At 46.6% G+C, this 13719-nt stretch overlaps 1 protein-coding gene across 1 annotated transcript in view; it reads right to left on the reverse strand.

Annotated features, from left to right (window-relative positions):
• The window catches only part of LOC115777064 (GDNF family receptor alpha-2-like), a 129704-nt gene that overhangs the window by 81539 nt on the left and 34446 nt on the right, over positions 1-13719 (reverse strand). The window contains exon 3 of the mRNA XM_030724885.1: positions 800-877. Coding sequence (XP_030580745.1) covers positions 800-877 — 78 coding nt within the window. The remainder of the gene's footprint in view (positions 1-799; positions 878-13719) is intronic.

A 13719-nucleotide genomic window follows, 5' to 3' on the forward strand; every position in this document is an offset into this window, starting at 1 on the left:
TTCTGCCCTGCTCTGCTCCTCCATCATTCAGCAGCATCCTTCACAAAGAGCTGTGCCAGTCGCTGCTGAAAGTCGAAGGTTTTCATTGGCCTCAAAGAAACAGGCACACCTGACACACACCTGTGTCCCTGCGGCTGCACGCACACACTGAAAAAAAGGCCATGAAGGAGAAAGGTGCAGGGAGAGTCTCTCAGAGATCAACTCCATCTCTGTGGCTGACGGTTTGAAAACCGCTGGGTTGTCCCCAAAATGTGAACAGTTAGAACTGTGAGACAGACACTGTCAGTGACCACCGAGCAGAAACGTGACAGCAGCTCGGCTCTCCAAAAGTTCTGCTTTTTTACCTTTAATGGATTAAATATTTCATAATTTCATTAAAAATAATCTGTAGGTTAATCAATAATGAAAATATAATAATTAGCTGCAGCCCTGAGCACACTGATCCATCTGGGATGTCAACGATATGTGACAGGCTGTAATGAAACAAGGAGCAAAGGTTATCTCTCTGCCCTCTGAATAATGACTCCATTCTGTGCAGGCACAAACGAATTTTGGAGGGAAAATAGGTTTTTATGAAAGGAGGGCTTCAGCTGCACACACACACACACACACACACACAAACAAATACAAAGACACGCATTCATTCACACATTCACAGATGGAGCGAGCAGCCTGAGCTCTTCTCTTCATCTTAATCAGCCGCTGAGCCCCCCCCCCCCCCCCACCTCTATCAACACTCGTTGCCACCGCAGCCTCGATGTGTGTGTCAGAAACACACACAGAGACAGGAAGGCGTTACCTGAGATGATGGAGGCGTGTCTGAACTCCTCAGAGAAGTGGATCGGCTCATAGGGCGACGTCTCGTAAAACTCCTCCCCTGAGGAACAGGAAACAGAGACATGTTCAGATCACAGTGCTGAAACTTTCAGGTTCTTTTCCACAAGCATGAAAACTGCATTCAACCTCTGCAGCTCAAAAGCTGCAGTTCCTCTGGTGTCCAGCAGAGGCAGCAGTGAGTCAGTCCCCATAGACTCCCATGTTAAATCAACATGTTTACAGCCTGATATGGAAACTGCTTTGTGGATAATTTCCTCCTTCATAACAGCTGTACAGGGAGGATGATTCTATAACTCACCTGTGTGCATTATTAGGGGCGTGGCCTCTCTGACTGACAGGCAGATGTGACACAGGCGGCTGTAGCTGCTAGCTGTCTGCTAGGCTTCCCCTCAGCTAACTGGAGTCCCTGAACTGGACCTCTGGACCGTGCTGGTGCTGTTGGAGCATTTTGAGCATTTTTAATGCAATTATCTGACCAATAATATGGCTGCTGTGGCTTCATTGGACTAACAGACTGTCCAAGAAGGCGGAGCTCCAGTTTGCTGAGTGAGATTCTGGGTTTTTGATTAGATGCTCCTGATCAGCAGGTGTCCGTGTGATGCTCCTGTACATGCAGACTGATAACCAGGTCTCCACCTTCTCCTACAAATATGGTCCAAACAACCAAAATGGCCAACACATTAAAACCAGGCCAAGTGGAGAAATCAAAGAAAGTCCACGTCCATGTTTTTATCCAAAATGACCAAAAACCATGAAGTTAGTGAGGTACTACAGGTGTAACATAAAAAGGTGCTGCAGACACCTCTCCTTCATATAACAGGACCATTCTGATTTAAATGATGGGGAATACAGAAAGAGAAAAAGGCACTCTCACACACGTTAAACATAAAAATCATTTTCACATCATATTTCTCCTCGTTGTGAAAAAGCCCATGTGATCGTTTTCCTCGCCTCTCCATCATTTTCCACTCTGAGCCGAGGCCGCGTGAGCCCGACTGACATCGTTTCTCATGTTTCTCATTTTGTTGGAGCTTTACAGCCGAAGCTTGTGTTCCACTGTCACAGAGCGTCGTGTTCACACGTCTAAAATGAGGCGAGGACGACAGACAACACAAACCAAGTGCTGCAGAGGAACTGAGTCAAACAGGAAACGAGCCTCATCATTCTGGAGACGCCACATCATCACTCAGCCCGGCATTTACACCACACACAAAACAAACATTTCAGATGCAGATATCAAGTGTCGAGTGTGAGATCTCAACTCAGCATCTCGCAAAACTTTTGTGAGATCTCACAAAAGTGCTTCTTTTTTGTTTTCTCCCATATTTTTTTCCCTGTGTCCCTTGTGGGGTTCCGTAAGACCCAGTGTGGGTCAACTCAAAGAAAGTGTAGAGTTTTAGGGAGCCCTGAAACTGTGCGTGCCGTCTCTGTGGGTCCTTTTTATGGGCCCTGGTGACAGAGTTTCAGGGGCACCTGTCTGAGCTCCCAGCACATTTTCCCAGGATCCTGCAGAGACAGCCACCCGCTGCTCTCTGCAGGATCCTGGAGGAATCTCCGAGCAGTCATAAAGGGCAGCGCTGCGCCCTGAAGACCATCATCTCCTCTGGTTTGTTGATCATGAAAGGTTTGCTGCACCATCTGGGGAAACGTACACACCCTGACTGAGGCCTGACCAACAGGACTGTATGGAAACATATAGAGACCATGGCTCAACAAATGACAGAGCAGGTGGAGGGCAGGACGCAGCACAACACAAATTTCCAGCCATTTATTCAAACTAGCGGAGCAACAATTCTTCTCTAAAATCAAGCATTGTGGAAGCAGTAATTAAGGATTAATCTTCCATTTTATTTACATTAGGCTATTTATTCATTCTGAATAGACTCTGTAGGGAATTCTTGGCCACCACGCTCTGAAGAAATATGATGGTAAGGGTCAACTCTCGGGCCTTCATCAGGAAGCCCTCTCTCCTGGACACAGCAGAGAAACTAAATGATTGTTTTTGTGCCCAAACAATAAATTCAAAGTCAAAACTTTGAATCCATGACACAAAAATCTGCACATCAGAGATCCAGGTAGACTTTTTCATTTAACATCCACATGAAGTCAAATCATCCTGCTCCCACCTTTAAAAGCAGAGTGAGAGTGACGGGATTTCTGTCTCAGAGAGATACAGAAATAATTTGTCAACTCGTTTATTTTCAGCAGGCGAGACCGGTTTAATTGTGTCTTCACAGGTCTGGGTAAAAAATCACTCAGACAGCTGCAGCTCGTCCAGACTGCTGCTGCCAGAGTCCTCTAAAACACCAAGAAATTGGATCTGTCCTTAAATAACCGTGTGCCAAAGCACAGATTTTAAAATCCTTTCACCCTTTTTAAAGGCACTCACAGAAACCTCCCCTCCTCTGCATGAAGAGGCAGCCCGACCGGTCGGGACATCCAGAGGTTTGCTGAAGGTGAAGTGGAGCTTTTATGCGCTCCACCTGTGGAAGATGCTCCGCTGAGATCTGAGATCTGCTAAAGCTCGACGCTCACTGAACCTCCTCATGACTACCGATGGCACCTTCACCGAAGAGGCCGCCCATGTCTGAAAAATCAGTGAGCCCGACACCTTCGTTAGGCTCTGATTACAGTTCTGAGCAGGTGCAGGTAAACTGACAGCAGTCTGTCCATCAAGAATGAGCCACAGGTGTTTCTGTCTCTGCTCACACAGCACGAGCTCCTTCATCTTTACCTCATGGTTTCTGCAGCTGCTGCTCAGTAAATGTGGGGAATTTTCTTAATGAGAGCAGCTTTCAAAAACCAAGACACAGTTTTAATATTTCCTACTTCTCTGTATGCTTTCACTTTCTCTGTTTTTATGGAATAAGACAGCCGGCCTTACCTCACTCCTCTCTTAGCAGCATCTACACAGCCTCCTCAAACCAACCATGACTTACGTTGGTCAGTGTCCGACCAGCTGCCGATCGGCTGCTTGCACGCAGCCGAAGCCTGGAAAGGTGGATTTTCCCACAATCCTGAGTTCATCCCGCTTTCACGTCTGTTTCCATTCTTGAGTCTCAGTATTTGTGGGACTGTCACTCCTAACACATCATTTCAATGTGCAACGTTTCAACTGCTGCGCCACGCTGTGCTTCCTGAAACTAACCGAGTTGTTTTTCCAACCTGTGAGCTAAAACGAAAGAAAAACGAGAGCAACAAAAGTGACGGAGAGTCTGAAACATGAAGCACATGAACAGCAGCCCTCTGGATCTGGACTGTTACCTCTGAGGGCCCCACACGATGAGATGCAGGTGGTATCTGTCCAAGCAGTAACCCACTGAGCCTCCTCCCAGCAGGATCAGAGTTAGTGTTGTCAAATCTCATGATCAAAACATGATGTCCATCTGCAATAATCTATATTTGGTCCTCCCTGCCTGCTCGTGTGCACACAGTGAAAGCTGGAGGAGCAGACCAGGCAAAGCTCGCAGCCCTGTCATCGCAGGACAGCAGCACGCAGCACGCCCTGTTATACACAACACAGCACAACACACACGACACTGCCTCAGTCTCACTGCATGGAAGGAGGAGCCTGAGTGGAGGTGGGTTGCAGAGCTGCTTGCAGATCTGTGACAGAGCTTTTAATGGCTGTCATTATCTCCCAGTTCTTCTGCATATTTCTTCCAGATTAAGTTACTTCCTGTGTGTAACTTTCACTTTGATGCAATGAATAAAAATGTGCTTACAGAAGAACGTTTCCTGCTTGCTTTTATAAACACTGCTCTCTTCATGTTTTCCACCTCGGTGCTGCTCGAGGGGGGGCATTGGAGAGGGCTGCTCTGTGTTGTGCAGCAGTGAGAAGAAAAACAGAAAATGGGATGGCTGAATGTCCCTTCAGGACAATCCTGCAGCAGGAGGGAGCTTATCATCAGCCTCACTGCCTCTGCTGCAGCCAGGACCCAGAGCGCAGCCCACATACGTGCACACAGTCAGGTCAGCAGGAAGGTCTGCAGGGCAGGACGAGGCTGGTCAAACCTGTTTTTAGCTCCTCTTTGAAGGAAGTTCTTCACCCGAATTCAACAACTGTTTACGACCAGCAGGGACCAACATCACTTATACTCCTGAATTTACCAGAATCCACAATCACATTTTGGCAGTATCTGAGAGCAGCTCGTGGTTTATAATAAATGCCTGGGGTGGAATCATTGACGTACAGGGTTTGTTACAGGTCTGATTGACCGGCTGAAAATCTGCTCCTGTTTCTGTCACTGAAGAAGAAGCACAGTCACTTCTAACCTGGGAGGTTTTGGGAGATGTTTGCTCTTCATCTGTGCTGCTGATTCTCCATCGCCGCGGCTCTGACATAACAGGGCGTTCCTCAGGTCACTGCTGTGCTCACACACACTCACACGTCCACTGTGTTCAAGTTAAATTTGACTTCAAGTTCAAATCAAATCCAGAGCACATTTTCAGGTGTGCAGCGTGGTCTCCGGGCCGAACAGGTACCAACAAAAACTAGTCCTGTTTTTTCCTGACACAAGCCTGCTGCATGACCTGTATAATCCTGACCCACCTTTAGTTTTGCTGCCTAACCCCCCCATTACTCCCAGTGAAACTGTTTCAAAGATGATGCTGCAGCAGAAACCTCACTGTGATTGTTGTGGTCACCAGCTGATTGCTGCAGCTGCCCGCTGTTACACTGCAAACAGCTGCATTTACTGTTCCAGCAGCAGGAAAACTTGAAAAAGTCTCTGAGTGCGTGACTAGGACTTTACAGCAGCCTCCGGGAACCAAACTGCAACTGGTCTGGGAATACACACTGTTCCATAGCAACTGGTGGTTGCCAGGCAGTCACCAACCAGTCCGGGCCGGCGTGACTGAGGCCCACCGTCAGCATCAGTGGGGACGTACAGGAGCAGCTGGATGTTGTGTCGGAGTTACATCGAGCTGAGGATCAGAGGAACGACTGCAGATGATTGGAGCGTTCCTGAAACGTGTTTCCAGTTTGATCAAATTAACTGGAACACATTTGCTCCCTGTTTGAATCTGTTTTTATAAAGGATGGAAGGAAATCGCTGAGGCTTTCTGGGGAACACGGAGCATTGCATGGTGCTGCGTGCATTAGCAGCTCCTCTATATTTATACCTGAGGTTTAAGCTGCATGCTCTCTCCCACACAAAACATACAACATGACAGGCGCCGGAGCAGCGGGTGGGTTGTAATTATGTGAGTGCCTTTGTTTTCATCTGAAACGTGTTTGGCTGTCAGCGTGCCACCAGCATCTGTTCCCATTACTGCTGCTAGTTGTTCTGCAGCATTTGAGACACATTTAAACCTTTTTAGCATCACAAAGGATGAGATGCAATCATATTTTCACTGTCAGGATGCAGCAAACATGAAGGGAGCCTGGACTACAGAAGTGTTATCAGGGCTTCTCTGGTGCCTATGAAGCCTCATGAAGGTCACGTCCTTCTGCTCACTGTTACAGAGACATGTGGACACCAACCGGGCTGAACCTGAAGTTTATTAATGCATTACTAACAGGATTTTAACCAGCAACAGTTTGTTCACTGATTCATTGTTTTTGGCCTAGATCAGGCGGTCGAAGCTCTGCTGGGAGCAGGATTTACTCCTGTCATATTAAACACATTTCTGAAGGTCTGTGTGTGTGTGTGTGTGTGTGTGTGTGTGTGTGTGTGTGTGTGTGTGTGTGTGTGTGTGTGTGTGTGTGTGTGTGTGTGTCTGTAACATATTCAGTGATGTTTACATCCTGATGTCCTGCTGCTCAGCCTGCAGCTGCTCAGATATGAGCTCACTGGCGGCTGAAAGTGCACCAAAGCTGCTGAGTTGATTTATTCTCTTATCAAATTTGATTCTGACCTGCAGGAGCTGCTGCTGTGTCCACCTGTCCAGGTGTGTGACGCTTCCTTCATCTCTGCAAAAACAAACTGTGTTTACTGAGACACTCCACACCCTGAACTGGTGACTCTTTCATACTTTAACCAGCAACCAGTTCCAGTGGAGTCGTCGCAGTCGGGCTGCTTTCATCTGATATTAAACTGAATCTGAACAAAGATCTGCTGCAGCTGTGGGAACATTTAACATATCTGAAATGAGGTGCCATAACCCTGTAACCTGGAACTGTGCGATGCTCTGAAATATCAGCTTCCTGTTATCAGACGACTCTTGTCTGGCATGTACCTGAACTCGGTGAGGAGAGAGGAAATATGTGTTTCTATAACATTATATACTTTTGCAGTTTATTGAGGTGGAAACATTTTGTGATGAGAGATTTGGTAAAAGCAGCTTGGCTCCTGTTTTTGTCCATCATGCACTCTAAAAATCAGGGCATGAATTCTTGATGTTCGCACATTTTTTAATGACAAGAGGTTCATAATGAGCTCACAAAGAAGCTCCCTCTGCTCTCTTGTGGCCTCTCTGGAAGTCCTCTTCTTTCACCCCCTTAACTTTAATTGTTGACACCAAATCTGATGGGGGTGGGTGGGCAGTGAAAAACACTGACCCATGAACGGGCTCCTGGTCCCACTCCTGATGCACCACCTTTGGGTTCAGCAGCTGCTCGTTAATGTGACATGGAAGCTGCAGGAGGTGCAGGAGGAGACCATCATCCATTCTTCTATCCAGCAGGAAGAAGATGCATGGATGCTGTTCTTCTATCCATGTTCTGCCGCTTGTCCGGGTCCCGGGTTCGGCAGTCCAAGCACAGCTGCCCAGGCTTCCCTTTACCCAGCCACAGTCTCCAGGGTTACTGGATCTCCTCCACCCAGGGGTCACCTAGGAGCCATCGTGGTCCGATGCTGAACCACCTCCACTGGCGCTCTACTCTGAGCTGCTCCCCCCATCTCTCAGCTCGTTATCAAATGAGCCACATCGTATTTGTTGAGTCAGTAACTGCAGCTCGAGGCCGCGGGGGAAACAGAAATCAGCCCTCATTCTGGGGATTTGTGGGTGGAGTTTTAGGGCTGATAACAGCAATGATGTCACCTTCTGACCGAAACCCGAGGATCACATGTGCACCCTCCTTCGGCAGCAGGCTGATGCTCATTGTCATCGTTACTGAAACAGTGAACTCTGCTCTGACTCCAGAGCAGCAGTGCGAACACGACCCGTCACAGCGACTCCACAAACACTGAGCGTGATGCTGACACACGAGCTCAGCGCCGCCGCCGCTGATCAAAGGGGCTGTTTTGGTTTTTTAGCAGGAAGTGGACTGATTACAGCAGTCATCACACGGCATTCACACGGCTGCAGCGTGACGTTTCCATGAGCCAGGAACTCCAAACCAGCAGCTCCTGCTTTCTCTTTAATCTTTGTGTCACAGGTCCGCGCGCCAAGGAACTCAGCTGCTGATTTACTACAGCCCAGTATCAACAGTGCCCTCAATTCTGCCTGCAATGGTTTGTCACCCATGAGCATTTTTCTGGCATTAGCACCCCCCCCCTCCACTGGCACAGCTCCTGCCTGTAGTTACAGAGCTGAGATCATCATATCCCGCTGAGTTTCAGCTAATTTACTCTCACAGAGCAAAATAATACTTTCAGAGACACAAACCAGGCTGCCGCAGACAACTGCTGCAGCAAATAAACAGAGAGAAGCACTCCGGCGCCACACCTGCCAGCTTCTGATCTCTTTTCATGTGCTGAGGCTTTGACACCAGATGTTTGCTGTGTTTACGAGGAAATAAGAGAAATGCTGACTCCCGTGCAGGAAGGATTTCTTATCAGAGCAGCTCCTGTAAATAAATGTTGGATATGAGTGCCGGTGTCTATTTCTGCCCACAGACTGGTGCTGAGAGGAGATGAAAGGAAAGAAAAAGCAGAGGTATCGGCCAAAGTACTGCAGTGTGTCTGCAATTACTGGCAGGAGCTGCTTTGTGCATCCTAAAAAATAAATTTTTACAAAGAAACAGCAAAGGAAAGGCCAGCCTGACCGGATAACACGTTCCAGTAACCACAGGAGGAAACGCTCACAAATTTGAATCCATCTGCCATCAAATCTGGGCTTGTAGTGACTCCACCACAGTGGGGTTTATTCTAGAGAAGCTTTGCATGATTCTGGGAGGGGCTACAGTTCCTGAGATGACCACTCTCTGTGACATCATACAGATCCAAAAACTGATGAACTGATGTTCAGAGCAGCCTGAGCTTTGGGCTCCCAGGGGTTACTGTACATACACTGAGCTCATTATTAGAAGCTCAGTGTTATTAGAGCTCTGCTTTACAGTATAAAGGGCCAACAACAACTGTTGCTCTGATGTGGAGCTACATAAATCAAACTGAATTGAACAGAATTAAAAAGCTAAAAAGTGAAGGAAACCTGTGCCTGGATCAACAGGAGCAGTCGGTGAGCCGTTGTACCGGCTCAGCCCTGGACCTCGTAAACAGCCTGTCTGTCCTCGTTCTGCAGCTCTCTAACAAACAGCTTCACATATTCTAATCGTCATTCCTCCCATTTTTCACACGACTTCCTCCAAACAGAGTAACGCTGCTCGCTCTGCAGATGGAAAACATCGAGCCTCCGTTCAAAGACAGATGCACAGCAGCCTTAAAGCAACGCCAACAAATAAATGCAGTGACCTTAAGATTAAAACAGCGGCGTAATGAGCGGTCACGGAGCGCCGACATCATTTTAATGCACATCCTCATTTAAATTTTCTGCTCAGCCGTACGGTTAATGATAACACAGCGACTGTCTACCTGAAGGTTAATTATCAGCGATGTGTTCGTGAATGATGAGCCACCTTGAAACCAGGACAGTGTGTCAGGAGCTGAGGAAGTAGGATCATGTATTAATGAGGAGTCAGAGTGTGTGTGTGTGTGTGTGTGTGTGTGTGTGTGTGTGTGTGTGTGTGTGTGTGTGTGTGTGTGTGTGTGTGTGTGTGTGCAGGTAAACAGAGCAGCTGATTTCAGCCTGCAGGCACACACCCACACACTGCTTAGAGAAGCTCTACACACACCTGCTACGCTGTGCACCGTCCAGTGAATGCCTGTACAATATTATGAAGACCCGATTTCTGCTGCTGGCAAATCACACTGCACGTATCAACTCATGTAAATATTCACAGAGGATCAACACAACATAGCTTTCTGTAAATGATTATTTCTGTCACGCTCAGAGAATTTCCAAATGTGTTTCCTGTGTTCTTTGGGCCTCCTCCAGCTCTACAAAAGGTAAATTACTGCTTCCTTCAGCTAACTGCTGTAAAAATGCAGGAAACTTTGCAGCGTTTCCTGTGACTACAGCTGTGTGTAATTAGACCTGTGTTTAACACTTTTTCAGTTAGCTCTGATATGAATCTCATGCCTTTGAGTAAAACAACATTGCACCAACTCCCACATTATTTATTGCTTTATTATTTAGTGCTGGGAGGCAACCTGTCTCCAACCAGTTGCAGACTGACTGCAACTAATCACCGTCTGATAAAACACAGACAGACTGCCAACATGTTGCAATCAATCTGAGTCAGTCTGCACTGATGAGCAACTTGCCTGTGACATGTCTCTTTGCAACAGGAGACTTGACTCAACTGGTTGCCAGCCGGTTGTACACCGGTTACAGACGCTGAGCGCCTGTATCATTCTGCAGTTAAATCACTGTCCTGCAGCAACTGCGTCACTGTTTGTGGAGGAATCTCAGAATTCCTGTTTCAGATTCAGTTCAATAAGGACGATCTGCTTTCCTGGTGTTTGGCTGCTAGTTTCTTCTTCACAACACTTCTGCTTTTCCTTGCTGTCAAACTCAGTGCTGACATCATCGCTCTTGTCCAATCATCTTTCTGCCTGTGTACTTCAAAGCCAGTCAGCCTCCACTCTGCACACTTCACTGCTTACCTCTCATTCTTCCTTGCAGACCTATCTGTGCAACCCACCTCCTCCCCATCTCCACCTCCTCCAAATCACTCAGTGCACCATCCAAACCTCCATCTTCCTCTTCACCACCACCAGTGTCTAGACTCCGGGGCTCCTGCCCTAATTCCGACCATCACTGGGATTCTGCTCTGCTCTGATGGGCCATCGGAGTCTAACCACCAAAAAGATTTACTGAATTCTGTATATCAATAAATGTTCAGCTTTTCCAAGTGATTTCTCCTTATTGAGCTGTGAGGTTCTGATTGGATTCTGAATGTAAGGCATTAACATGAGTTTCTGTGCATGCAGTCGGCAGCAGATTTACGACAGTTAATCACAGAGTTATCCTGGACAGATTGATAACTTGACCCCGTTCACTCTCAAACTGAGAGCAGACTGAAAGCTCTCTGTCTCGTTGCTGTTTTTTTGTCGTCTTAATGACCAAAGTCCCTTTTCCCCGGTGTGATTGTAGCTCGAGCATTTGGACTTCTGAACACTCAAATATTTATCAAATTCTAAAACAATAACTAAATAAGTCATCTAAATCTTGTTGTGACTGGCACTTAGTAGGATGTAACAGAATGAAGTCCACCAGAAGCTTTTTACCTTTAAACGGTGAAATCGAAGAACTGTGCACACCTCCAGTACAAACTCCACCATGTAATGAGTCTGCACCCAGCCCCCAGCCCAAACAGCTCTCAGCTGGTGATCTCTGAATATTTCTGCTTGAAATCCTCATGCCTACTTAGCACACAGACACACACAAAGAAATTAAAACCCAATGAAGCGCTGGCTCAGATTATAGACAGCTCCACGCAGACGAGCACTCACTGCAATCCACTAAATCCTCGTTTTTTTTCAGCTACGTCACATTTAAATTGAAATAGTTGTGTGTGTGTGTGTGTGTGTGTGTGTGTGTGTGTGTGTGTGTGTGTGTGTGTGTGTGTGTGTTAATGTGTTGTACACAGCAGTGTTCCTTTTTGATTTTATAGTCAATGATGTCTGAGTTGTAAAGGTTTTAAAACGATAATTCATCAAAGTTAGGAAACACTGACTGTATGGAGGGCAACACATTTCACTTGAAATTTATTGTAAAGTAGTCATTATAAACACAGTATGGAGGACAAATGCCCTCTGCTATATTCATAGAACTTTATTACCCATAATGCCCTCAGAACAGTAGCTTGTTGTGCTGTTACCTCTGCAGTGACACACAGTGAAACTCTCAGTGCAAATGGGGAGAAAAGAGAGTTGAGGACATGCAGACTGAGACTGGTGCTTCATAAATACATCTGCACCACTTTAATATAGTTTATAAACTGTTTATGGAGGATAAAGGCAACCAGACCACTCACAGGATTATACTGTGAAGCTGTTATCCTGTACAGCACAGTAGCGTAACATTTATTACAGTTTTATATGATTGTATGTGTGAATGTATGAATGTATGTATGTCCATATGGATGGATGTATGGATGGACAGATGAATGGATGGATGGATGGATGGATGGATGCATAGATGGATGCATAGATGGATGATGGAGTAGACTCGAGCCCTTCGAGTGTGCTGAAAGGCTGGAGTGTGGATCACGATGACTGCATTAGGTGGAGGAGAAGCTGTTTTAAGATGCAAAGCTGTCTGACTCGAGGCCTTCACCACGTGCAGAAGTGACACAGTGATGATGAGGAGATATGATGGCAGTATGAGGACTCTGAAAGCAGCTGGTCTGATGCACTGCACTGCGGCTCCTGTGCAAAGCTGCATGGATGCATTTTGCCTGCTTCATGTCCAGCCCGTGTGTGTGTGTGTGTGTGTGTGTGTGTGTGTGTGTGTGTGTGTGTGTGTGTGTGTGTGTGTGTGCGCGTGTGTGTTTGTAACACGCTGATTTTGAAGAATCTCAAAGTGCTTAGTTGCACTCCTCCCTGATGCTCCTCTCGCCTTTCACTCCCCCTCTTTAATTATTACTGACAGGAGGGGAGAGAGTGTCCACCCTCTCAAACCCTCTGCCATCTTCGCCACACATCTTCTTCTATTTTCTGTCAAACGGTTCCTCTCAAGTGCTCCAGCATCAGCTCACTGCCTCTTCACTGTGCGTCCTGTCATCTCTCCAACAGCTGCTGCATAAAAACAGATCTAATTAGCGATCATTCACACAGTTAATGGCCATCTAAACAGCAGCTGAACTCCCAGCCCTCAGATCAAACAGTCTGAGGCTGAAGCTGAAAGGTCTTCATCCCCAGCAGCTGATGGCCCACCTGTTAGTCCACATACTGAACGTGCGATAAGAAAAGTACAATTTACAGCTGTATATTTTAATTCTGACACTCCAGTGGATTCAAATCAATTTTTATTTATCCATTTACATACAAAAATATGCATGTAAAACTCAGTGTGTTTGGTAAACCATACCAGCAGAATTCAACTTCTCAACCCAAGCAGACGTCAACTTTGAGGGCGGCTCAGTAAAGAGCAGCTGAGGTCAGAGGAAGTGGAATCCCCACAGAGGATTTATTCATTTATTTCCCGGTTTATTAATTCATTTGCCAAGAATATTTCCACATGGCCTCTGTGGATATTTTTAAATTTAAACCTGATCTAAACACAGTTACTGAACTCATGACACACTGCTGAGAGAGGCTGTTCCAAGGCTGGATTTCAGCTTAAATTATTAAAAATGTCAATGAGCTTTGAATGTGGTTGGAATTCCAGTTTGTGATAGACTGCAGCTCCGCAGCACTTTGACCCGCAGGTGCACACAGACACCTGCTGGGTGAGATGCTGCTGATGATACGATTGGACGGTCACAGGAAACCTGCAGGTTGATTATTCGATCTCCCGCCTTCCCCTCCAGAGTTACTGGATGTTTTACGGGGCCAATAATCGATTGGTGCGAGCCTCAAACGCTGTCATTACTATTCCTGTTGGGTGTGAGTGTTTGTAATGTACTGGGGGGGGTTGTTTTCTTTCTGCTTAATGAGTAAACACACAGCGAGCTGAGCGCCGCCAAACAAGAACGTGAGAATCATTTCAGGC

The sequence above is a fragment of the Archocentrus centrarchus genome, unplaced genomic scaffold (assembly GCF_007364275.1).
Source record: "Archocentrus centrarchus isolate MPI-CPG fArcCen1 unplaced genomic scaffold, fArcCen1 scaffold_42_ctg1, whole genome shotgun sequence".
In the NCBI taxonomy this organism is placed as follows: Eukaryota; Metazoa; Chordata; class Actinopteri; order Cichliformes; family Cichlidae; genus Archocentrus; species Archocentrus centrarchus.